Source organism: Neolamprologus multifasciatus, chromosome 14 (genome assembly GCF_963576455.1).
Source record: "Neolamprologus multifasciatus chromosome 14, fNeoMul1.2, whole genome shotgun sequence".
NCBI lineage: Eukaryota > Metazoa > Chordata > Actinopteri > Cichliformes > Cichlidae > Neolamprologus > Neolamprologus multifasciatus.
Genome location: NC_140452.1, coordinates 39,846,076 through 39,870,842, shown reverse-complemented (window position 1 = coordinate 39,870,842; position 24,767 = coordinate 39,846,076). Strand labels below are relative to the sequence as shown.

Sequence of the window (24,767 nt, the reverse complement as noted above, 5' to 3'; positions counted from 1 at the left end):
TAAATAATAAAATATAATGATAATCAAGAATTTATTTGAAAACATGTTGCAGGATGTATTGCTCTGGAATACTCAAATTTATTTATTTGGTTTGAGTTATTTATTTATTTGGTCCTCCACAGTGAACAGCAGTGTCATAGAGTGGTAAAGGTGCATTATGTTGTCTTTTCCATTGCAATGTATCACACTCTGCACACAGACCTCTTGAGGCGTGTCATGGAGTAAATGTTTAACCATCATGGCTAAGCAGAAAGCAGTCAGTATCTTAGGTTTTTATTATCTGTCTGTTGTGAACCTTGTCCGTCCACAGTGCCTTAGTCTGAGCAGATATAAATGCCAAGCACACAGAACTTCACGAGGTCCTTAAAAGGTAGGGTTTATTTTCTGCTTCTCAAACATATGACTGTTCGTGATTTGAATATTCAAATGTGTACACATGCACTCCTTAGTTACGGCATAATTCCTCTGTGTGAAATGTCATAGCAGTGATGGTAAGCCAGTTTACTTTTGTTTTTTATGGTAAGTGTTTTATGCATAATTATGATTGTGGTGGATTGTGTTTTTCAAAATGCTATGGTATATATTGCTGTCAATATAAAACCACACACTAACTTCAGCTATGTTCTTCCTGGTTAAACATTGCCTTTCACTATTTGAAAAAATAAATCCACAGGCAGGATATTTTTGAGCACACACACACACACACACGCATGTGTGTGCACACACCTGCACACACAAAGTTGGATTTGAAGAGTATTGAAGAGTATTGTGAAATGTTGACACAAAAGACCATGTTTCTGGGAGGTCATTTCCACTACCCTTTCTTTAAACATAATGAATGAATTGCATTAAAGAGAACGGAGAATGAGAATGTACTCATTTGCACATTAAAAAAGTTAATGTTTTAAGGGTTCAAGCAACATTCCGTCCTTCACACTTTATGCTATATCCAGAATCAGTGACTGGCTTAATCAATGTTTATGTGAGAAATAACTTGCATTGTTATTAAAAATTTGTTTATTATGCTTTCATATGCCACAATGCAACGGACACAACTGACATATATTGCATTTTTTCCTTTTTGAATTAAGTTTTGCTACTATGCAGTTGAAACTATGCAGTTTTCCAGCTATGCAGTGGCAAAACAAGTACAGCATGTACATGTCAAAACGGGCAGACAGGAGAGGGTAGACAAAAATCGTATTCACTAATTATCATGAATCTAACTTTATAATGATTGATGATGGGTTTTTATTAGTGATTAAAAAAAAGAGTTAAGTTGAGTTAAGTTGTGTTATCCTTTCTATAGCAGGTGATAGATGAAAAAAAAATAAACCATATATAATATAATGTGTGGCCTTGTTTGGCCACCTCATACAGCCAGAATAGCCATGGTGGTGGAGTGGTTAGTGCTGCTGCTTGAAGGTTCGTAGTTGAGGCTTTTTTTCTTTTCTTTTTTTTTTTTTGAGTGGCACTACATGCTCTCCCAGTGCCTGAGTGTTTTTTCTTTTTCTTTTTGTGATTTAATTCAATTCAATTCAAGTTTTACACTAATAGAGAGAAATTTTAGCAATCAGATGAGCAAAAATGCGAACTCTATTTATCAACATCAAATATTGATAAACTATATTTATCAGTATCAAAGCTTTATCATAAGTTTTAAGTCTAATTAGTAGAGAAGGTGTCTGCCTCCCGAAACCAAACTGGGAGCTGGTTCCACAGAAGAGGGGCCTGAAAGCTGAAGTGTCTGCCTCCCATTCTACTTTTACCAACCAACTGAAACCAACTTCTACCAGTTTACTGTGAAAGGACAGAGGTTTTCACAATGCACATGTTGAAAACACCAGAAAAAAGCAGCTGGCCCTTCAGCTTAATCAGCTCCAGTCAATGTTAACAGGTGACAGGCACACTCATATAACAGAGCTAGAGTCACTAGTCAGATTGAAACAGCAACAATAGCAAAGTGCGACCACAGGATGGCGGTAATGTAATGTAATGCAATGTATGATATGAAAGGAGGGACTTTGGTCCCTCTTTATTTATGTCTGTTTTTAGATATGACAAGGTAAGTACTGCTTGCCATGGTTGTCCTGAAAAGTGAATAATATAATGAGAATTAATTATATCCACAAACTAAGACAGATGTATCTACATGTTGTGTCATTGTTTCTCCTTCAGGTGGCCAGAATGCACAGAAATCCACAGTAAGTTCTCCTTTTGACCCACTAGAATCTTTTATGCCTTGCGATGAACATGAGCTGCCTTTTTTTTTCAAAATGTTGTTGTAGGTTGTGCTTAAATAAATACATTATTTCTGATTTTTGTCTCCAACTTGATTGCTTGTTGCAATTCAGAAAACCCTTAATATCATGCAGCAATTAAATAAATTTGTCTATTTGTCTCTAAATAAATACCAGTCCACCTGCTGAGACTAAAGATTGTCAAATGGTAATGATAAATAGACTGTCTCTTGAATAGCAGTACTCTGACTCGTTTTTATACAACACCTGAGGACTTTTTCTATGCTTCTTCTGCCTAACGTGTGAATTGAGCAGCCAGGGATTGAAGCACTAACCTTCCAACTAGTAGACGCTCTACCTCCTGAGCCAAGTGAAGCCAAAGCATCTCTATCCCCCACTGGTATCTGGCTGGCCCCTCCTATGTTAGTGGAGGCAAGAGTTGTTAAACTAAAAAAAAGTGAATGTGAGTGAGTGAGTTCTCCTCAGATACGTTTTTGCAAAATTCCTTTTTTGCCATTACTTCTTAACATGCTGTTATGGGTTCAAAGAGTTATCATTACTGTAATTTTACTATGAGTATTATACTATAACAGTAACAGGGCGGACACCTTCTTGAGCTTATATGATTATTTAGTAACAATGTGTTTCTATCTCTCTCCACAAGTTAATGGACAGTAACACTAAAATAAAATTTGGAATAAATAATGTTGCTGCTGTTAAACTTCAACAGTCCATTATTAAACACAGTACTTAACGCAGTAATAACCAAAGGTAATATTTTATTTTAATTTTACCGTCATGTAGAGTTAATGTGTGTGAGTGTGTAATAAAACTTAAACATTTCAGATTTTTTCATATCATCCTCAGTCTTACCCTAAAATCTCTAAAAACATTTTCAAGATATTTCATCAGAGCCATCTCTACTCTCAAAACAACTGATGAATAGTCCCATGTATTTAAGCTCCATTGGGAGATGTCTCATTGGAGGTGGTTCCAAGGGTTAATATGCAAATTATCACATGAGCCAGTGTGTAAAATAAATCATGGATTACCATCTGTGAAACATTGCCCCAGTCCCCCATTATGTGAGCCATCAAGATCACGTGAGGTAAGGTGTGGATTGAAATGACAGGGCAGTGATGTCAAGATAACATTGTAGTTGGCTGACAGCTAGTGTTGTAAGCCACCACCTGTGTTCGATGTTGGTCATTCATCATGGACATAGATAGACTCCTTTACTTTACCGCTTTCAAACCATCAGTGTTCAAAATATAAACACTGGCATCCTCAAAGGATTGGCCTTTCTCCTTTCTGCTGAGTTTTGTCTTGTTGTGCCATGTGTTAAGTGCTTTCTTAATTTATTTCTTCTGCCTTTGAGGGAATGTTCTCTGTTGGTGCGTTAGAGTCCTGACCACCCCAAGTTTGTGTTGTAGTGTTTGATGTGAGTCAAAGACTACTGAGCTGTGTCTGTGGGTTTTTGGTAAACTTGAATGCTGAGGCTGGGGTTCTCCTCAGCACAGTCCAGGAGTGGTAACGTATATTCAAAGGATACCTTTGTCTACTGGGTTCAAGCACCTTTAGGTGGTTGTTGTTGTGATTTGGAGAAACACAAACAAAATGGAACTGAAATCAATTGAAGTGATTTTGTTTTGTTCCTCTGAGGAGCCCAAAGATTCACTTTTCACTTTCTCTATGTAAAGATTGACTGTGAAGGGTGGCTGTAGCTCAGGAGATAGAGCAAGTCATCTACTGATCAGAAGGTTGATGGTTTGATCCCTGGCTGCTCCAGCATGCTAAATATCACTGGGTTGCTACACTAGCTCCAAGTTGTTCTCCCATGCAAGTGTGTGAATGTTAGATAGAAAACACTTATGTAGGAAAAGCATAATAAACTGTTTGGGTGAATGAGGCAAGTTGTATAAAGGTCTTTGACTGCTCAGGTAGATTAGAATAGCTGTATATAAGAACCAGTCCATTAACCATTGCAATGGGTGACACTATTGGACTTCAATGCAGAATTGTCCAATTTGGTATAGCAATATTATAATTGGGAGTGAACAGGAATATTATACATGATAAATCTTGTTGTTAATCAGTGTAACTAGATGTGTTTCTTATGTTAAATAGTCAACATAAGAAAATGCATATATACCTTCTGTAAAATATCTGTACAATGAGAGCATGTTCTGCTGTAAACAGGCCTTCTCTGTGCTAGTTTTTTTATATGAAAATGAATTGTATGCTTTTAAAATTGGAGTTTTAAATTGACTCTAATATCTCCTTACATCAGTTTTACCTTTAATCCAAAGGAAGGGATTGACAACCCAGCTCTGGTCATGACTGATGATCCTGGTGAGATGTACACATCTTTACAGACAAAACATTTCATAATACCCTCCCGCTTCCTACTAGTTGTTGATTTCTTTTCCTGTGTTTGCAAAACCAGATCCAAGCGTGGTGCCGAGACTGTGCCACCTGAAGCGTTCAGAGGGCCAAAGCTTTGGCTTTCATCTGTGTATGTACAGCCAGGGTTTTGAGATCACAGATCTGGATCCATGGAGTCCTGCAGAGCACAGTGGCCTGAAGGATGGAGATCGAGTACTGGAGGTGAATGAGGAATATGTGGTCAACATGGATTTTAGCAGGGTTAGTATCTAGAATTTGTGCAATATGATAGTGGGTACAATGGTGGTTAGTGGTGTTACTCAAAGCAAGCAGTGTTTACTCACAGCAAGCAGGTGTTTGTAGCCTCCTAGGGGCCTTCTGTAGAGTTAGCATGCTCTCCTTTTGCCAAAGGCATGGATTTTAGTATCGTTAGTGATTCTGAATTGTCCAACTGTTTAGATGTGAAACCTGAGTATTGACAACCTCCTTGCCTCGCCTGGCTAGATAGGGTTATGAGTGGCTGAAACCATAATTTTGCTTTCAAGAAAATGGAAGGATGGTTTCATGGTGAGGTTTTTGCATTGTGTGTTGCATTTTTTTTTAAAACAACAGACATTCTGCAAAACAGCTTGTCCTTTCTTACAGTGCATACTTACTGTACTGCAATTACATTTTTTCTTGACTTTCCATCCTTTAGAATGAGATAAATTCTATATTATTTGACATTGTTTGACATTGTTACATACTATCCCACATGGAAAAGAAATAGTAAAAACTTATAAAAGACTTGCATAAGATGTGGCCTACTTCATATAGTGAATCTTATAAGGCTTATATGATTTACTCATGAAAGTGGCCACTTTCTCATTACTTTCATATATTGTTGTAGTAAGTATCCAAAACATAGAAGTTTCATTTATATAATTTTTCAAGGGATCTTATATCTGTTTTCACTCATATAAGTTTCACACAAGACAGACACAAACTTTATAAGATGTATATATATATCTTTTCCATATGGGTATGTAAGAGGTCAATATTAGTTAATCCCAATCAAAAGTTTAAGACCACTTGAAAAATGGCAGAAAATCATATTTTTCAAGGTTGGATCTTAACAAGGTTCCAAGTTGAGCTTCAGCAACAAGAAGAAACATTTTTTGACCATGCAATATATTGAAAACAAGAATTAAATTGAAACAGCCTGTTTTACAGCTGATCAAAAGTTTAGGACCACATGCCTTTAAAAGGCCAATTCTGTGCAAAAATGTGGATTCATTGTCACATTCTCAGGTAGTCACACTGTCAGGATGTTCCAATGGCAAAAGCAAAACAAAAAAAGTTCCCTTTTTGAACGTGGCCAGGTTGTCGAACTGCAGAAGCAGGGTGTCTTACAGTGCGTCATCGCTGCTTAGGTGGGACGCTGTAAGACAGTCGTTTGGAATTTCTTAAATGATCCTGAGGGTTATGGAACAAAAAAGTCAAGTAGAAGATTTCACCAGCACTGAGCTGGAGGATCCAATTGTCTGTCTGTCAAGACACTGGACCTGGACCCAAATTAAGGCTGGTACTGGTGCCGACTGCAGCCTCATAACCATCAGACGGCATCTGAGACTGAAAGGCTTCAAAAACAAAAAACGTCTTCAAAGGCCTTGTCTCCTTGAACGCCACAGAACTGACCGTTTGGACTTCACACCAAACATGGTACATTAAAAGGTGGAAGAAAGTTTCATTCTCTGATGAGAAAAAATTTAACCTTGATGGTCCTGATTTCCAACATTACTGGCACGACAAACAGATAGAGATGTTTTCTATGCACCACAGTGGAGGGGGCAGCATAATGGTCTGGGGTGCTTTTTTTCCTTCAGTGGAACAATGGAGCTTCAAGAGGTGCAGGGGCGTCAAACAGCTGCTGGCTATGTCCAGATGTTGAAGAGAACATCCCTCATAACTGAGGGCTCTCATCTGTGTGGTAACAACTGGGCTTTTCAACAGGACAATGATACAGTACACAATGCCCGCAGGACAAGGGACTTCTTCCAGTAGAATACCATCACTCTTTTGGACCATCTTGCATGTTCCCCTGATGTAAATCCAATTGAGACGCTTTGGGGGGTGGATGTAAAGGGAATGTGAATGCTAGATACTTTAGAAACCACTTAGGTATAAGTGATATGTGTAGATAGATATGTGTATAAAACATGTGCCCAAGGATACTTTGGACACATACTGGTGTAGCGAATAATTGAACCAACAGGTTTCCAATTAGGTGATACCCTGCTCCACCCCCTGAGTTATAGCAACACAAGGTTATTAATCTCTGGCTGTCTTCCACAGCATGTCTTCTATCCTTTCTTCCTTCTCTCACCGGTTGGGTGATGGCCACCCCTCTCTAAGCCTGGTTCTGCTGGAGGTTTCTTCCTTCTTAAAAGGGAGTTTTTCCTTCACACTGTCGCCAAAGTGCTTGCTCATAAGGTGTCATATGATTGTTGGGTTTTTCTCTTTATGTATTATTGTAGGGTCTACCTTACAATATAAAGCACCTTGAGGCAACTGTTGCTGTGATTTGGCGCTGTATAAATAAAACTGAATTGAACTGAATTCATTCCAATATGTTTCAAAGTCTCTGAAGAATGTTTTTAGGATCTTCTTGAATCTATGCCATGACTGATTGGGGGAATTAGCAGTCCAACCTACTACTAGTAAGATGTAATTAATTAAATGCCTGGTAAGTTTACGACTTCATAAAGTTTCACAGAGAATGAATTTTAGTTGAAAAGGTTCATGCTAACCATTTGGGGCCTTCCAGTCTTCTGTGCTTTTTGTGGGAAAACTGATTTCATGGAAACACTTGAAATTCAGTCTGAAGTAAAATGGAATAATTGATAAAAACATTATTAGGACAGGCTTAAACTGTTTTAATGGATGAAAGAGTAAGTTTATCATGTGTCTATGATTATCTCTCTGCAATTATCTAACAGGTTGTGAGACAGATCCAGTCATGTGGCTTACACCTATTTCTTCTGGTGCTGAAGAGGGAAGAGTATGAATGGGTATGAGAACTGATCTTTCACACAACTATGTTTTATTCAAATCGGATGTCTTATTGGTAACCAGTGATCATAATGCTCAGTGATTAGCATTTAGATCAAGACTAAATGCAGCTATTCTTAAAACAGTGACAGCCAGCAACAATCTCATGTTCTAATGCTACTACACATCAGTATGTGTAGTAGCATACTGATGTGTAGTATGTAGTATTCCTCATCGTCAATACTGACGATGAGGAACTTTCCAACCTCTCCAGAAATAGTTGTTGATTGCTGAGGAATTAAAGTTAACATTGCAGATGTGTGTATAAGTGCATGATATATATTTTTTTAAACCTTTGCACAAAGGCAATTTATTTTCTTTTTTTTTTTGAGAGACAGCCTCAGAAAAGAAATAAAGGGTGAGCGCTTCTTGGCTCACATGTCATATTTACTATCAACTACAGGTTGAGGCTTCCGAAAATCTATATTTTAGTCCTATATTTTACTTTAGCCCCCCTCCCCTCCCAAATTTTCAACATTTCATCTCTGGCAGCTTAGCTCAGGAGGTAACAATTAGTCCTCCACCAATTGAAAGATTGGAGATTTGATTCCTGGCTATTCCATTAGGGTTATAGCTCTGTTATCAGAAGAAATTTTACAAGGTGCTTAACAATGAAGGATAACATGAAAAAACAAAACAAACACAAATTGAAACAGTGGTCCCACCATTGCACAGTTACATGTTGTTTAGATAACAATGGTTATGGTTAACGTGAGGCTAGCAAGCCACTGACGCCATTTTATTTAACTCAGGTATGTATCTTTGAAGGGTTTTTGTTTACAACCACCACCACCAGAATTGAGAATTTTAGATTCTGGAAGAATGAATCCAGAACCACATATTTCAGGTCACAGAATCTTGCAGATGTCTCCTTTCTCCTTTTTCCAGGCAGTGTCTATGGGCGTGGACCTAAAATTCCTGGCCAAAGCCACCAAAGGGGATCGCTGGTCTCGACCCAGGCTATGTCACATCCAAAAACACCCAAAGCATGGCCTAGGATTGACTATTGTCTCAATCGATGGTATTTATTTTGCTGTCACTATCTGTGACAAGTGCTAACTACTCACAAACAGCTCCCCTGAAGTCACTGTACCTTCTATTTTACAAGAAAGCCATGAAGTTCCAGTGCTAAAGTTCAAACTCAGTTTAGATAAACAGTTTCCCCTGGTTCTAGTCTATGTATTAACCATTAGGACATAGACCAGAACCATCAAATCACAAAAGTGATCTAATGGTTCCCAAAATGTGCAACTATTTAATTATTTCTGCTGATTACTTATAATATACAACAGTTTTGTTTTTTCTTTCATCAAGCATTATTGAGTAGATTTTGACTGTGGACAGACTGTGGATGTGTCAACAGGTGAAAAGAATCAATATATGGTGAGAACAGTTATTGATGGTCCAGCAGAGAAAGCGGGTATCTTCAGTGGTGACAGACTGATCTGGATTAATGGACTGATGGTGTCCACTCTCAGATACTCAGCTCTCACCAGAACTGTACGGATCCTCTTCTCTCAGTCAGAATTGATGTGTGTGCTCTGTTACACTGAATGTGCATTACTGTCTGGTGTGTTTGGCCCTCAGGTGAAGAAGAGTGGGGATTCAGTGACAGTGCTTGTTATTGACAGTGACAGTGAGTCATGCTATATCAGAAGGAAAATGCCCATCATGCCTGTGGTGGCACAAAGCTGCAGCCTCCCCCACAATGCTAAGACCATGAATCTCGTGAAGGGAAGTGATGGATATGGCTTCCTGTTGAAACAAGAAAAGCTGGCAAGCACACAACAAAAAGGTGAGAGACATATTAATGGAAAGATTACATCCTTACAGAGACAAACACATACTATTTAGACAAAGCTTCTTAAGTGTATGAAAGGATAAAGGGTCCCACTTTATTTTCAATTGAACTGATTTCAATTCAGCTTTATTGATATAGTACGGAGCCCCGCAGGGGACATGGGAGAAAAAAAAATTAAGACGGACTTTTGCGAGAACTCGCAAAAGTTTTGCGAGATCCCGAGTTTGTTTTGCGAGATCCTGCAAAACTTTTGCGGGCCAGTGGACACTTTTTCAATAATGAGGATGTAGACATCATGGACAGGGAAAAACGCTGGTTTGAGCAGGGAATCAAGGAGGCCATTTATGTGAAAAGGGAGGCGTAAGGATACATCTGTCACCATCTCACAATGCTTTGCTTGCAGCCATTCTTCAACTCTCTGTGAATGGTACTCATGGCCATTGATCAATGATCAATGGTCTTGTTGATCAATGGTCATGACAATTTGCATATTAATGATCAAGAAACTGACTGACGGTTTCAGTCATTGTGCAAAGGTACTGTGTATAAGGCTGGGGAAACCTGCAGTCAGCTGAGACTGATGAAGTCACTTGGATCAGTGATAAAACCTTTCTCCCACTGAAATTGCTATGTCCAGATGAACAGAATCACCTTTTGGGGATTTACTTACCTGGATGATTGAGCATGCATCAGGACGTCAGAAAGCTTGCTTGTCAAGTCGCAGTAACAGATAATATCAAACACCATGGGATGAGAAACAGATGGCAGGGCCTGACTGGCTCATAAGGTTTGTGAAGCTGAACCGGGCGGGGGTGGGCACTTAAATGATACTTATCTAACTAACCTACTCTAAGCTAATGCTGATTTTGTTCTAATCTTTGAGAAGAAAAACACTGGAGAATATGAGGACACCTTTGCCACCGCTGTCCTTATCTCTTCCGTGTTGCTATAACCCAATAGGAGAAAGCCAAGTCCAGTAGGATACAATGGAAATCGAAATCTTCAAAAATATATACTCTAACAAGACAAAAATGAGCAGAGAAAAAAAACAAAAATCCTAAATCCAATTAAAGCTGCAAGCAGCTTTGGAAGGGCCCTCGCACCCAGCCATGCCCAACAGGTGGCGATGGAGATTACCGTTCGATCTAATGTCACACTCAAGCATATAATGTATTGCACCACCAGTCAAAATGTCATCTAGATCAGAGGTCCCCAACCTTTTTTGCGCCACGGACCGGTTTATGCCCGACAATATTTTCATGGACTGGCCTTTAAGGTGTCGCAGATAAATACAACAAAATAAAACTAGTACCGGTACCGAAAAAAGAAAAGATTTATTCATAACACACGTGAAAAGACCCAGGAAAACCGAGTAAACGATAAAAACGATAACAAAATAACGCTGAAAACTGATAAAAACCCTGAAAACTATACATTTCACACCTGAGCCTCAACTCGGTACAAGCCCGGTACCAAACGACTCACGGACCGGTACCGGTCCGAGGCCCGGGGGTTGGGGACCGCTGATCTAGATCAATGACGATTTTAGCTTTTTGTACACTTCCTCTTTCCACAAAGTGGCGCTCTAACCATTGCTGACAAATGGCACATCAGTCCGTTTGAGGCACGACTGTCATAGTGTCTGTGAAGTGTGAGAGGGATTGGACAATGTGTCTTTGAGTTATAGCAGTTTTGTGCTTCTTGGCGAATGATTGAAAGTCGACGTGCAGCCACGACCACCCGTTTCACGAAACGTGAAAAGCTTCGCATTTTAACATGACTGAGGTGTCTTGATTCCACTCAGCGCAGATTATGTTGATCTGGTGAAATTCCAAGGATATGTTCATTAGAGTACGAGGCCTTAAAACTGTGAACAAACGTTGACATGTTCAATTGAAAATGGCTGGCTTTCTGTTGGATGGGAAACACTGCTCCAAGAGACTTTTTTGTACATCTTGATATCTTACATCAGGCTGCTAAATTTTAGACTCAGAAATTTTGTAGGGGGCGCTGCGGCGTCATTTTGCAATATTCCATGAAAAGAATCACATAACAAGAAAGCCTTCTTCACATTGGAGTAGTGATGGGATTTCCGGCTCTTTTTAGAGAACCGGCTCTTTCGGTTCGGCTCACTAAAAAGAGCCGGCTCTGAACCGGCTCTGAACCAGCTCTTCAGGTTGTTTTGTTGCTTTAATTAATTTATTATTAACAATAATATAAAATTATGCACAAAAGGAATTACTAATGTACAAAAAAGTGGTTTTATTTATATATGTTTATATATAAATATATGTGGTGGCCCCTAGAGACAAAACACATTTCTAGCATGAACTGAACTTCCAAAACAGAGCTACCTAGATCACTTAAATTACACAATTGAAAGCATATTTGTATTGTTTGTGTATTTATACACAATCACTCATATATATTCAAATAATAAATTTAAAAAAAAAGTTAATTTACCTGTTACTACCACACATCAAATCCGGTTGTTGGTACTTGCTGGCTTGTGTAGCCACTAGGTGACAAAAGCTCAACACTGCGCCCAGCATCCTGGAGCACTTCTGTTGTCTTTTGTACGTGTTTTGAGTTTTTATGTGCTTCTGAGTTTTTATGTGCTTTGGAGTTTTTACGTGTTTTGGAGTTTGTACGTGCTTCAGAGTTCATACGTGATTTGAAGTTTGGATGTGCTTTGTCTGTAGGGGCCACCGTAAATATGCTTTTATTTATTCACTCCACATAAAATGTAATAAATAAATCATATAATACAAAAAACAACTATTCACATTTCAACTTTTAACTATTTAAATTTTCAGCTTTTTCCTTTAAAAAATTTAAAGTGAAACAACACAAAACACTGCAAACCACAACACAATTAAATATAAATTAAAATATGAAAACAAAAAGAACATGCATATTCTCTGTCATATGGACCTGCATGAATAAACTTTCTGAATTCTTTATCATCTGCAACTGAAAATAGTTGTGGATGATTACTATACCTTTCTAATGTGACCTTGTTGTCCCTGGCTCTTTCTCTGTCTCTCCCTCCCGCTCTGTTCCTGTGCTACTGAGTGTAACTACCGCCCCTCCCCCCTCTGCCCAGCGTAAAGCACAAGGCTTGCATGCGAAGTGAAGCGGAAAAAAAGTGCGAGAAAGAAAAAACAAAACAAAACCACGGCTCGCGATAAGGGGCCGGCTCGTGTCGTTCACGTCAAAGATCCGGCTCCAAGATCCATTTCGTTCGTGATCAACACATCACTACATTGGAGGTGTGTGCCATATTTAGTGACTTTTCAAGCTTTCCAACCCTCCGTCAAAAGCTTAGAAGAGTTAGAAGAGAGAGGCCTAATGTTTAATAATCCACATTCAACTGTTTTACTCTTTGGCGCAGCTGTGGATATTCTATTGTTCTTTCTTTGTGATTTTTTTATGCTTAAATTGTTTGATGACAGAAGAAGAGAAGCTGCAGAGAGATGTGTAAGACTGTAAGTCTGCTTCCTGGTCCCAATTCTGGATAGTCACGTTTTGGCAGGTTTAATAAATTTGGCCATATTTTGAGAAACCTAGAGCTGCTCTGTGGGAAGGATACTGTTGAACCTAATGGTCTTACCTATAAAGCCCAAATTGTTTCTTGGAAACGACTCAGACAGACAGCAGTTAAGGAGAACATGCAGCTAAACATGTCACTCCTGATCTGATTGGGGAGGGGACCAGAGAAAAATACATAGTCTGAGATTGTTTTAGCAAAGTTACACACCAATTTAATATTAGTTTTAGTGATCTACGATTGATGTAACCAGGTGTCATAACTGCTAACATGAATTCTAATTTTACAAAATCTACCTTTACATTTAGCCAGCATTTTCAGGGTTCCTTCAGTCTCACCTGCTCTGGCACCTGGAACAGAATTGCCAATAAACAGAGTTTGTTCCTGGCCTTAAGTTAGATTGGCTATAGGGTTTTTCAAGGGTGCGGAGCCAGGTTTCCAATTCAGTGATCCTGACCTTCAGAGCAGTAAACAGGCTTTATTTAATTCACGTATTGTACAAGGAGGCCAAAGAGTAGCTAAACATCTCACAGACTGAGCAGGAAGATGCAGGAAGAACAGTTGAAGAAGCCATGCTGCTAGCAAGCCAGCTACGAGCTAAGCTAAACTAGCAAATACCTAGACACAGTAAATGAATACTGTGAATATAATTAGGGCTCAGTAGTTGGGCGTCTGCCATTTTTTCTGTTATTTTTTCTCTGATGCTCTTCAGTTCCATTCTTAGAAAGCACAAAACTGCTTTCCTTTGTCCCCTCTTCATCTGAATATGGAAGGATGTCTACTTTATACAGACTTGGATACAAACTGAGTGTCTTGAGGAACTAAAAGCACTGACAGCTCTGAACTTCCTGAATTTTAATGAAAACATAGGTTATTGTATTTGGTCCTGCTGTTGCACTGTTGGGTCCTTTCCTGTACACATGGACCCTAGACAGTAATTTTAGATGTGACAGTCTAAAATTACTGTCAGTCTAAAATTACTGTGGATTTCTGTGCAGTGGTGAAATGCAGTTTCTTTCAGCTGAGGCAACTGATAAAGATAAAACAAAAACATTGTGTTGAAAGATCACTTTAAAATAATGCCTTTATCACAGCTCGGTTGGATTACTGCATCTCTTTGTGTTTGGGAGGTTGCTGTAGCACAGGAGGAAGAGCAGGTCATCTACCAGGGCCATCTATAGGGTTTTGAATGCTTACAAAGAGTAGAACAGCGCTATACAAGAACCAGTCCATTTGGTGCTAGCCAGTCCTCCCTGCAGCTGGTGCCACATGACTTTTAACTGGAACATATAAGAGAGACTATATTACTCTGGTTCTTAAAGCCCTTAAATTCATCCTACTTCTCTGAGCTAATGCACTTGTATTCCCGTCCTGTTCCCTTAGTTCAGTTCTCACCATCTGCAAGTACACAGTGGGCGTTCAAGAGGGACGGGTCTTTTCCCATTGCAGCTCACAAATTGCGGAAATTACACATTAGACTGACTTGTTAAGACCCACTTCTACTTGGCTTTCAACCCACTGTGACATGTTGATTTTATTAACTCATGTTTAATTGTGTTTTGTACTATTATTCATGCTTTTATTTTGTCCGGTACTTTTATTTAATATTGCAATTATTGTAATGCTTTTATTCTTACGTTCAACACTTTAAAAACAGAAAACGCTAACCTAAGTGCTTTACAAAAAAGTTGCTTGCCTTTGTGCCTCTGATGACTGATCTTCGATCTCATTAGGACAGTGTGTAGTGGGACACTTGGAGGGCAGACTGTCAGCTGCCCAACTAATCAGAATTAGAAGTCATACTTTTGTTTCCTTTACTGTAATTCACTGCTGGGTGGGCGAGACAGGCTGTTTGGAAGATGGAGCTAAGCCTTGTCCAGGCTTAACTATCTATACAAAGTATATCAAGATGTAATCCAGATGTAATCAATTCATATATTTCTCAAAGTCAGGAATATATAAATATATTTCAGGAAATATTAGTAATAAATCTAATAATAATCTTCTGTAACCCTGCAGTTCATGTGCTGAGAGAAGTGGATGTGGGGAGTCCAGCTCAGGGTGCAGGAATGGAGGATGGAGAGCTGCTGCTTGCTGTCAATGGGGAACCTATTGAGTCCATGGAGCATGAAGACATTGTTAGAAAGATTAGACAGAGTGGGGATAAAGTCTCGCTTACAGCTATATCTATTCCAGGAAGAGGTTTTTACAGAGAGGCAAGTACAATCATATCAATACAGTCACACAAATATAGTATAACACGTAGTGTGTAAGGGGTGAACTGTTTTCTGTTCTCCTGCAGTTAGGCATTTCTCCTCTGTTATTCCATGAAGATTGTTCTCACCACTGCATAAAGAACTGGGAGGACGCTCCTCTAAGAAAACCCACAAAGTATAATCAGGACAGAGAGGAGGCTGACTCTGGTTTCCACTCAGGTTATGTCCCAGAAATGCCAGAAACCGTAAGGATACAGGTAGGACCTCACTGTTTTACTGCAGTTCGACATGAATATGCGAGAACATGGCATGCAGTGTAAAATGTTGAGTCATCATAATGTCTAGAAAGGTGGTATTTAATGGGATTTGCAAAGCTAGTAATGCTTTGTGAATATTTAGATGTTTCTAAATGTGCAATTTTGCTTGCAATACATGTTTAACAGACCCTACTCACATTGTGCCTTTCTACTAAGGCACTCAAAGCAGTCCCTCATTCACCCAATCACACACACATTCATGCATCTATGCCTAAACACTTTTCAACATTCACACACTCACACCTTAGTTGCCCAAAGTAGATGCATGGATATGCATCAATTAAAGAAAAAGGTTGTTGTCATTTAAATTTTTTATTGCATTGAACAAAACAAAAATTCCAGTAGATTAACTAAATATGAACATTTTTCATTTTCAGGACCTACTCTACTTAAGTTTGTGTCCACAAACTTGACTAAGTTATTCAAATGTTCCTCAAATGTTCCCGTTAGTCAAAATTTTAGAGCATTTTCTGTTAAACCTCTAATGCGTCTAAAATAATTTTTGGTTCTATGTAGACAACACATGGCAGACCCGACCACATATTGCACACTTTTAACACTTTTCTTTATTACGGTTGTTGTAACTACACGCACACGGCTGCAGTTTTTCAGCTGCCAGCCACACACCCCAACAACAACAACAACAAACACCCAGGATCCAGTACAGACTTTAATGCAGGGAAGGCGTGGTAAGCTGATGCAGCTCCAGTGTGTGAGCCTCCCCGCAGCGGTGCCACAGACCACGCCCCGTAACATTCTAACACATGAAAATATTAATATATTTACCAAAATTATTTTCTTAATATTATAATTTCTTATGCCATCTTAGAAACCCCATGATTTTGTGTATTTGGATTAGATTATCTACTGATGTATTTCCTTTTAACAAATCAGTATACTGGCAAAGTGAAGGATCTGTAGTGGACTCAGTAGAGAATGTAAGAGTGGCTACATTTAACCTATATGTACCTAACAAAGGTTACCCACAATTCTTTCAAAAACTCACTGCTCTTTTAGCTGAGTAACGTAAAGGGATAATTCTAATACAGACAGGCTTTAACTCTAAAAGTGGACAAGAACTGAATAGACTACCTGTAGACAAAGAACACATATCCAGAAAAAGTAAGCCATTTTGGGGGGTGAGGGAGAAACACTGGTAGTTGTACTGTCATCCCAGAGAAAGCAATTTTTGTTTGTTTGTTTGTTTGTTTGTTTTTGTCCCATGTATCCCAGGAGAATTTACTTCGAAATTTACCGTAACACACAAAATAAGCTTGGGAACAGATGAGCATTTCAAGTATTGGAGACTAAATGTATCACTACTGAGAAATGCCTTACTTTAACAGGAAATGCAGAAGGATCTGAATTTAAATGATATTCAGTGGTACTCTCCCTCCCTCTAGTCATCTCATGTTTACAACTGCAGTTACAATTGATATTTATATCAACATAAAAACAATTGTATTTGCTGTTATGGACACATTTGTATATACATCCTATATTTTTTTCTGTTTATACTGAAAGAACTGAACTCTCAAATGTGTGGTTGAAAGTAGATGTAAGTAAGCTTGAGTTGAAATGGTGTCCCGCAAGATCTTTAGATAGCCTGGAACCATAGTTTGCTCTACTAGAGAAAAGCCTTCTGTAAAGCTGTGGCATCTCATTCATCACTGATTGAAAAAAAATGAGAACAACCCCAGCTTTCCTTTCAGTACTGTAGCCAGGGTCACCAAGAGTCAGCCAAGCATTCCATGAATTTCTTCACAAATAAATTTTTAACCATTAGAGAAAAAATTATTCATAACCATCTGTAGAGGTATTATTAATGCAGATGGTTACTTGAATAAGTATACTGCAGATACATTTTCAAACTAGTTATCTCCAATCTTCGTGAGTCAACTTAATTAAGGGCTTCAATCAAAGCGTCCATGTGTATTAGACCTCTTTCTACAGTCCTCCTCAAATAAGCTATATTTCAATATCAATATCAGCTATATTTTCTATCTGCTAGTGGTACATACCATGCAGGGGCATGTTTTTCTATGATGGTTCTTGTGCTTGCTTGTCTTCTGTCTTGGGTTTCTGCTGCCTGAGGTATTCACTAAGCAGACGATCAGTTGTTGCCATCTTCCTGATGTACTCATGGATCTTTGTCATTTCATCCCGGATAGTGGTTCTATCACTCTTTAGTCATTGGCCTCTGTAAGGAAGAGGACTCCCTTACTACTGTTTATATTATAATTTGTATAGCACTTTAGGAGCACACCTTTCACTTTATTAAAAGCACATTATCTAGCACTTTATTTAGCATCGCACTGTAAGCATAGATTTGCACATGAAGAACATTTGCACACAAGAAGTTTAATTATTTATTGAATATTTATTGCGTATTTTAAAATCAGTTGGTAGCCTTTGTTCCAGGTCCCGCACAGCTGCTCTTCATCAAGGAATGTGGTGGTTGTCTGTGAGGAGAAAGGAATTAGGATTGAGAGCAAATAAGGTTTACCAGAAAGGAGAACTAATGCAAGTGTGTGAAAATCTAAAAGTAATGTGGTGCAAAGAAGTGACTAAGATGTGATTACTCACCTTTCTTTCCTGTGCCCGTGTCCTCTCCAGGGTGTTTGGGCAAATGTTTCTCCAGGACATATATGTGTATGTATATATATATATATATATATATATATATATATATATATATATATATATATATATATATATATATATATATATATAGATAGATAGATAGATAGATAGATAGATAGATAAAAGATACCTATTTATATGATTTCAATGATTCACTGTCTTTGGATTGACATTATTTGAAGTTGCTAGTAGGCTGCCCAGTTCAACAGTTTATCTCTAATTCAATTCAGTTCAAGTGCATTCAAAAATCAAAAGGAATCTAGATTTGACTCTGGGTTTGTCTTGTAGTACCCTACTGGCCACAGTGAATGCTGCACGGAATCTAGTTACTTCACAAGAGAACTCTCTGAAGATTTAGGTCCATTGACCAAGGTATATTAAGTCCTTCATGGACTGCTCCCCTCATTATGTCTTTGTATGCATAATGTCTACAATGTATTCTTGTGACTAAATGCTCTGGTGGTTCATTCTTACCAGGTGACAGCCTGGTGATAATGAACAATATATCTTAAATTGTTAATTGCTAACAATTTTGTTAACAAGATACATTTATTTTTTTTTGACAAAATTATATTCATATTAAAGACCACGTTTAAAACATACCATTTGTGATGGCTGTCTCACTTCACTTTTATACTCCTTTCTGGCTGAAGAATTGTCTTCTTGCCAAGCTCAAGTCATTATTTATGTTGTTAATGAGATGTTCTAGCATATAAATATAGACAATTTACAAAATTAATTGTGGTTTGCATTGCATTGTGTTTTATGACATTTGCTATATTTTACAGATTTCTGAGAGAACACATTATGTTTACTTGTGATGGAAATGAACAAAAATAGAAGTGACCAAGGCCATCCTGTGGACAGAGCTTAACTTTAAAGAAAGTAAAGATTTAACAGCTGATGAAGATGTGACTGAAGACAATGTCTTCATCTGGATTCAGGCCTGCTTGGTTATGGGCAGCCTCCCTTTTGATTTGATCATATAATGTGATTTTTGGACACTGAACACAAGATTTGCAACAAAACAGCAGTATTTTACATCCTTGTAGTTATAAAATCACAAATTACTCATTTCCTGTGTAGTAATGGTGTCATCATGTTTACTGAAAACTGAATAATTACTTCTCTGCAATTGTCACACTTGGCAAAGCTGAGTGGACCAAACTGCATCCACTTCTGACCTGCAGGCCCATTCTTTTTAAATCCCCATGCTGTGCTATCTATATAATATGACAAACTTTAGAATGCACTGTGGATGGGTATACTCCTAGATATTTCATATACGATCTCAAAATATATTATTGTACTGTGTGCCATCGGCGCATAGAGATTCTGTGTTTTATTCATTCAGTCCACAGATTTTTGTTTTGTCACCTCAGTTAATTCAAGTCACAAAACCCCCTGAATGTTTTTGTGGTGCTGTTGCCTTCTTTGTGTGCAAATATCTAATAAAAGATCTAATAAATAATAACTTAAGTAGGTTAAATTCACAGTTACCTACTTTACTTGAGCTTCCCTTTTTACACCGCTCTCTATTGTTGCTTCACTATGCTTTATATTTTACTTCATTATCTGACAGTTTATACTACTTTTGGACCTTTGTATATAAAAAATAAGTCACCCAGTTGTGCTTAGTACAACTAAAAGTATTAATTAGTTAATCAACTTTTGATTTGCTTTTTGTTTTTGTTTTTAGACAAAAACAAAGGACTAGATTGAGAGACTACATCTTAGCTCATACAAATGCCCTCAAAATTGAAAATGAAACCATATGGTATGGTCATTTTCTTTTCTTTTATTTCATTATTATTTATTATTAACAATAATTATTATTACATTTATTGCCTCTGGGTTCCATCCTTAGACGGGAAGGGATTGCTTTTCATCATTATGCTGATGAATGCCAAACTTATTTGCCACTAAAGCAGAAGGATGGCATCGCCATTAAACCTCTTTTGGCATGTCTAGATGACATTAAAGTGTGGTTGGCTTTAAACTTTTAAAATTTTAATGAAAAGAAAACAGAGGTGTTGGTGTTTGGACCTAGTGGGCACTGTGAGTCCTCTGTTGATTTGGGACCCCTGGAAGTTTATTTTAAACCTGTTATTACTGAACCTTGGTTTTAAGTTGGACAGGGATTTTAAATTGGACAGCCAAATTAGAGCAGTGGTGAAGTCCAGTTTTTATTTAAGGCAACTGGCAAGAGTGAAATCTTTTCTTTCAAGGCACCTCAAAACAGTCATCCATGCTTTTATTTCTTCGCGTCTGGAGGCAGTCTCTCTTCAGCGGAAGGATAAAATGATATGGTTTGAAAATGCCATGTCACTGCTTTCCTCACCCTTGCACAGATCAGTCCACATGTTCATAGCCTGCTTTTCTTTCTCTGAAATATGCTGAGCAAACCTGTATTGTTGACATTTCTTATATGTCAATCAGCGTATCAGTTAGTGAGTAAATGTTTATTCTCATTCAAACTGTTTTTGTGCCTTCTTGCAGTTTAGCACTTTGGTTTATGAACTTGCTAGCTAGCCAGTGTTAGCCTAGCTTTTGTATCACCGATGCTCACTGCTGCCTCTCGGCTCATGTTGGTTAAAAAATTAACCCCACAGCTTTAAAAGCCTTATATAAAAGACTGAGCAAAATTACTGTTGCTCATTTGAAATAGAAAAGTAAGCGTTGCAGAAACCAAGACGAAACATTTCCAGAGGGTGCAGCCCTTAGGGGTTTGGCTTGTTTTTAATTCATATGAACTTTTATAACATATTAACTGTATATTCTTAGACCCCGCATTTATTCTAATGCTTTGTTGCTGCTTTTGAATATCTGTGGCATCTGTTAATGTCAAATCTAGCCATTCTTTAGCAAGCTGTTTTTACATTTAACCAACATTTCTGTTTAATTTCATTTTAAATAATACTAGTATTTGTTAGTTTTAATAGTATTTGTTTTGTAAAAAGATATTTTAGATTCATGTTTTGTTGTGAAATTCAAAAGCTATAAACCAGATTAGGGTTACAATCTAATTGGGCTTCATAGCTGAAAATAAAGTAATTCAGCTTCTTCTAAACAAATTAGTTAAACTCTACCATTGAATCATCAGAAACATTTAACTATGTTAAATATAAATATACATACAATGGTTATTGTGCTTTTGAGAAACTATATATTGGAAGTTAGCTTTTAACAAGCATGTAATGATTTCATTTAATTTAGGTGGTCTCTTTTTTTAAATAACACACATCTCTTTAGGCCTAAACTGACATTGGCAATACCACACATTCAGACATAGTAGTAGATAGTGTTTTAAATTACTATTTTTTTCTATTATTTTTATTAATAAGTATATGTGCTAGTCTAATTAGTTAGTATGAGGTGTACATTGTTTTTCTATATTTTAAGCTATAATGGTTGCAAAGTCAATAAGAAGCAATATCAGCTTCCAAACAATTTTCTTTTTTTTTCTCCCTCTGCTTGCTTTCTTTGAGGCTCTGGACCAGCACTCCCCACATTACATCAAACACTTGCAAGAAGACATCAACTGAGTGGTAAGTGTTTTGGTTTCCAAAATATTAATAATCATCATTGATCGTGCTAAACTTTTATCATACTTTAAACCAACCTGTTTTACTTCAATTTTGATTTGTGCTTTGGCTTGGGAAATTTTATTTTTTACTGATCTTTCACCTTGTGGTGAGTTGGATCAGGTGCCAGGGGCGCATGCCAGACAGACCTAGCACACCTGAAAGCATTCTGAGGGAAGCTGGGAACATTGAATTAGAATGGGCAATGTTGAGACTCCTGCAAGGAGCTGAGGCTGCAAGATGGTTGGTGCCTGTCGTGGTGATAATCACATCAAGTTGAAGAGGGGTACTGTCAGGATTGGTTAGACATCAGTTGATGGCTGAGTGTGGAATGGTGGGAATGACAATGTACAATGCATACTTTATTAATCCAGTAGGAAATTAGTCCTCTGCATTTAACCCATTCACTCAGTGACGCAGTGGGCAGCCATCAATCCAGCGCCAGGGGAGCAGTGTGTAGAGACGGTACCTTGCTCAGGAGTACCTCAGGCTAGTAATTCGGTGGATTTGAATCCCCGGCCTTCCGATCATGGGGCGAACACTCTACCTACATCACCCCCTCAAAATCTGTGGCCATGGTCCTCAGCTGTAAGGGTGAAGTGCCTACTCTGCATCAGGGATGAGTTGCTGCCCCGGTTGAAGGAGTTTATTTATCGCAGGGTCTTGTTCACGAGTGAACGAAGAGAGGAATGAGAGATCGACAGACGGATGTTGCTGCAGCTGCAGTGATGTGGACGCTATACCACTCTGTTGTGGTGAAGAGTCATTCAAGAGGGGTAGAGTAGAGTTGTTACTCGTCCACATCGAAAGAAGCAAGTTGAGGTGTCACAATTGTTTATATCAAATTTACAGTATTTTTTACTAATAATGTAATCACACAGCTAGTTTGTCTAACTTGAGATCTGTTCTATAGGAAATGCAGAAATACATTTTTTAAAAAGCCAAATAAGTTGGTGTTCTAAATTCAATTCAATTCAATTTTATTTATACAGTGCAAAATCACAACAACAGTTGCCTCAAGGTGCTTTATATTGTAAGGTAGACCATACAATAATACGATTGTTTCCTTCCAGGACACCAGTAGTGATAAGCCCTCCGTCACAGAAGGTGTGGTCAGTGAAGATGGTCACCTGCAGGTTTGAGGTCATTGCACTTCCAACCCACATCCACTACCACTGTACTTAAGGGAAGTTGCAACAATGTCAAAGACTTCATTGAGGCACTTACATTTGGATCGTCTAAATCCATGGCAGTCATTCAGGCTGTAATGCCAGGAATGGAAACAAACCATCCTTAAAATGTTACAAGACACAAAGCTCCTGTGTTTGAATGCAAAACAAATGTGTTGTTTGAGCTGAACAATAAATACATTTTATACTGATTATATCAGCAATGTAACTTGCAATACAAAGTTATGGGAAGCTTTAACTTAGTTTCAGAATAATTAAATCTGAGAATTTGTCTCAGTGTAAGGTTATTAAAGGTTTAAATTGTCTTAACAAATAAACATACAATTTAATTGTACTAATATTTAAAATCTAATGGGGGAATGGGAATATACTTGTTTGTTGTTAAACATAACAGTGTCCAGTATGTTGGCTGACATACTTTTTGCATTTGAAAAAAAAAGGCTGGGATAATTTTAACTGCATTGCAAGTGCTTTAAATTTTTGTTTTTGAATCATACTTGTACTAGAAATCTCTTAAGTTTAAGGATGATAAAACATAATGTGATTTAGCTGCATTTGTTTGTATGTCCATCCATCCATCCATTCGCTTCCGCTTATCCTTTTCAGGGTCGCGGGGGGCGCTGGAGCCTATCCCAGCTGTCATAGGGCGAGAGGCGGGGTACACCCTGGACAGGTCGCCAGTCTGTCGCAGGGCCAACACACAGAGACGGACAACCATTCACACTCACATTCACACCTAGTGGCAATTTAGATTATCCAATTAACCTATCCCCACAAGCTGCATGTCTTTGGACGGTGGGAGGAAGCCGGAGTGCCCGGAGGGAACCCACGCAAACATGGGGAGAACATGCAAACTCCACACAGAAAGACCCCGGCCTGATGGTGGAATTGAACTCAGGACCTTCTTGCTGTGCGGCAACAGTGCTAACCACCGTGCCACCGTGCTGTTTGTCAGTGGGGTAAACAATTAGTATTGCTCACTCAAAAATATCAAGTTATTCTTAGTACTGTGTACTCGCAATGAATAAGCTGTCCTTAGTTATCTTAAGTGAGCTTTACTTTAGTTCTGGGAACTAATTAGATTTTACAGGGCATAAGGGCACCTCTTAGTTAAATTATGGATGATGGAACCTCAACTGCAGACACTGCTGTCCCTGACACTGAGCTTTGAATGCAACCATCATGTTCAGAACATCTAACAGTCAGGTAACCCTTGGCTACTCGTAGGTTTTGTATTACAGAGTGCAAGAAAGGTCTGTCGGAAGATGTATGTGGAGGGGCAGAATATTTTATTATTTCAGTATAAAAGCATGAATGGACATTCAAGTGTTTTTTTGTTATTGTTTTTTTATTTCATCCCCACATGATCAGAAATGTGTGGAGGTAAACAATGCCAAGTTATTGAGCTCAAGAGGTAGAGACCAACACGGTGAATTCTTAATATACATATTCACAGTGTTGCCGTGACAAAATAATTAAAAATAATAACAAAAAATGCATTTTCCTTAGACATATCTACAACTGCTGTACACACAAGTTATAGTTAAGATGACTGCATTTCTTTTAATTGTTACAGGATTTGCTGTCCACATCCTAGTTGCAGGGTAGAAATCAAGAAAATATATACATTTGTATGCAAGTTTTAAAAAAAAAATTTCACAGCCTTAGAAATGTACAGGCTAATACAATCCCTATACAGTGTTTTTTTGTAGGTTGTTGTAGATTTGCTTCTCTATATAACATATATATAC

The 24,767-nt window shown here is 38.1% G+C and overlaps 1 protein-coding gene across 2 annotated transcripts; it reads left to right on the top strand.

Moving 5' to 3' along the window:
- Positions 1 to 24,573, top strand: LOC146504660 (Na(+)/H(+) exchange regulatory cofactor NHE-RF3-like). Of its 2 annotated transcripts, XM_085130783.1 has the most exons (11): positions 3 to 2,204; positions 4,531 to 4,592; positions 4,687 to 4,886; positions 7,604 to 7,675; positions 8,604 to 8,736; positions 9,079 to 9,215; positions 9,303 to 9,510; positions 15,086 to 15,282; positions 15,369 to 15,539; positions 18,531 to 18,614; positions 19,031 to 24,573. In XM_085130783.1, exons 1-11 carry the CDS (start codon positions 2,110 to 2,112, stop codon positions 19,061 to 19,063), a joined length of 1,392 nt encoding a protein of 463 aa, XP_084986909.1. In that variant the 5' UTR covers positions 3 to 2,109; the 3' UTR covers positions 19,064 to 24,573. The 2 variants fall into 2 exon arrangements, with proteins under 2 accessions (XP_084986908.1, XP_084986909.1); XM_085130782.1 differs by lacking the exons at positions 18,531 to 18,614; positions 19,031 to 24,573 and having other exon boundaries at positions 1 to 370; positions 2,179 to 2,204; positions 9,079 to 9,510; positions 15,086 to 16,879.
- The last annotated feature ends 194 nt before the right edge of the window (positions 24,574 to 24,767 follow it).

Excerpts from the sequence above, each read along its gene's own strand:
- LOC146504660 (XM_085130783.1), top strand. The coding sequence starts at position 2,110 with ATGAGAATTAATTATATCCACAAACTAAGACAGATGTATCTACATGTT. Across the intron at positions 7,676-8,603 it reads AGAGGGAAGAGTATGAATGG|GCAGTGTCTATGGGCGTGGA; the intron begins GTATGAGAACTG and ends TCCTTTTTCCAG. Across the intron at positions 9,216-9,302 it reads ACTCAGCTCTCACCAGAACT|GTGAAGAAGAGTGGGGATTC; the intron begins GTACGGATCCTC and ends TTTGGCCCTCAG.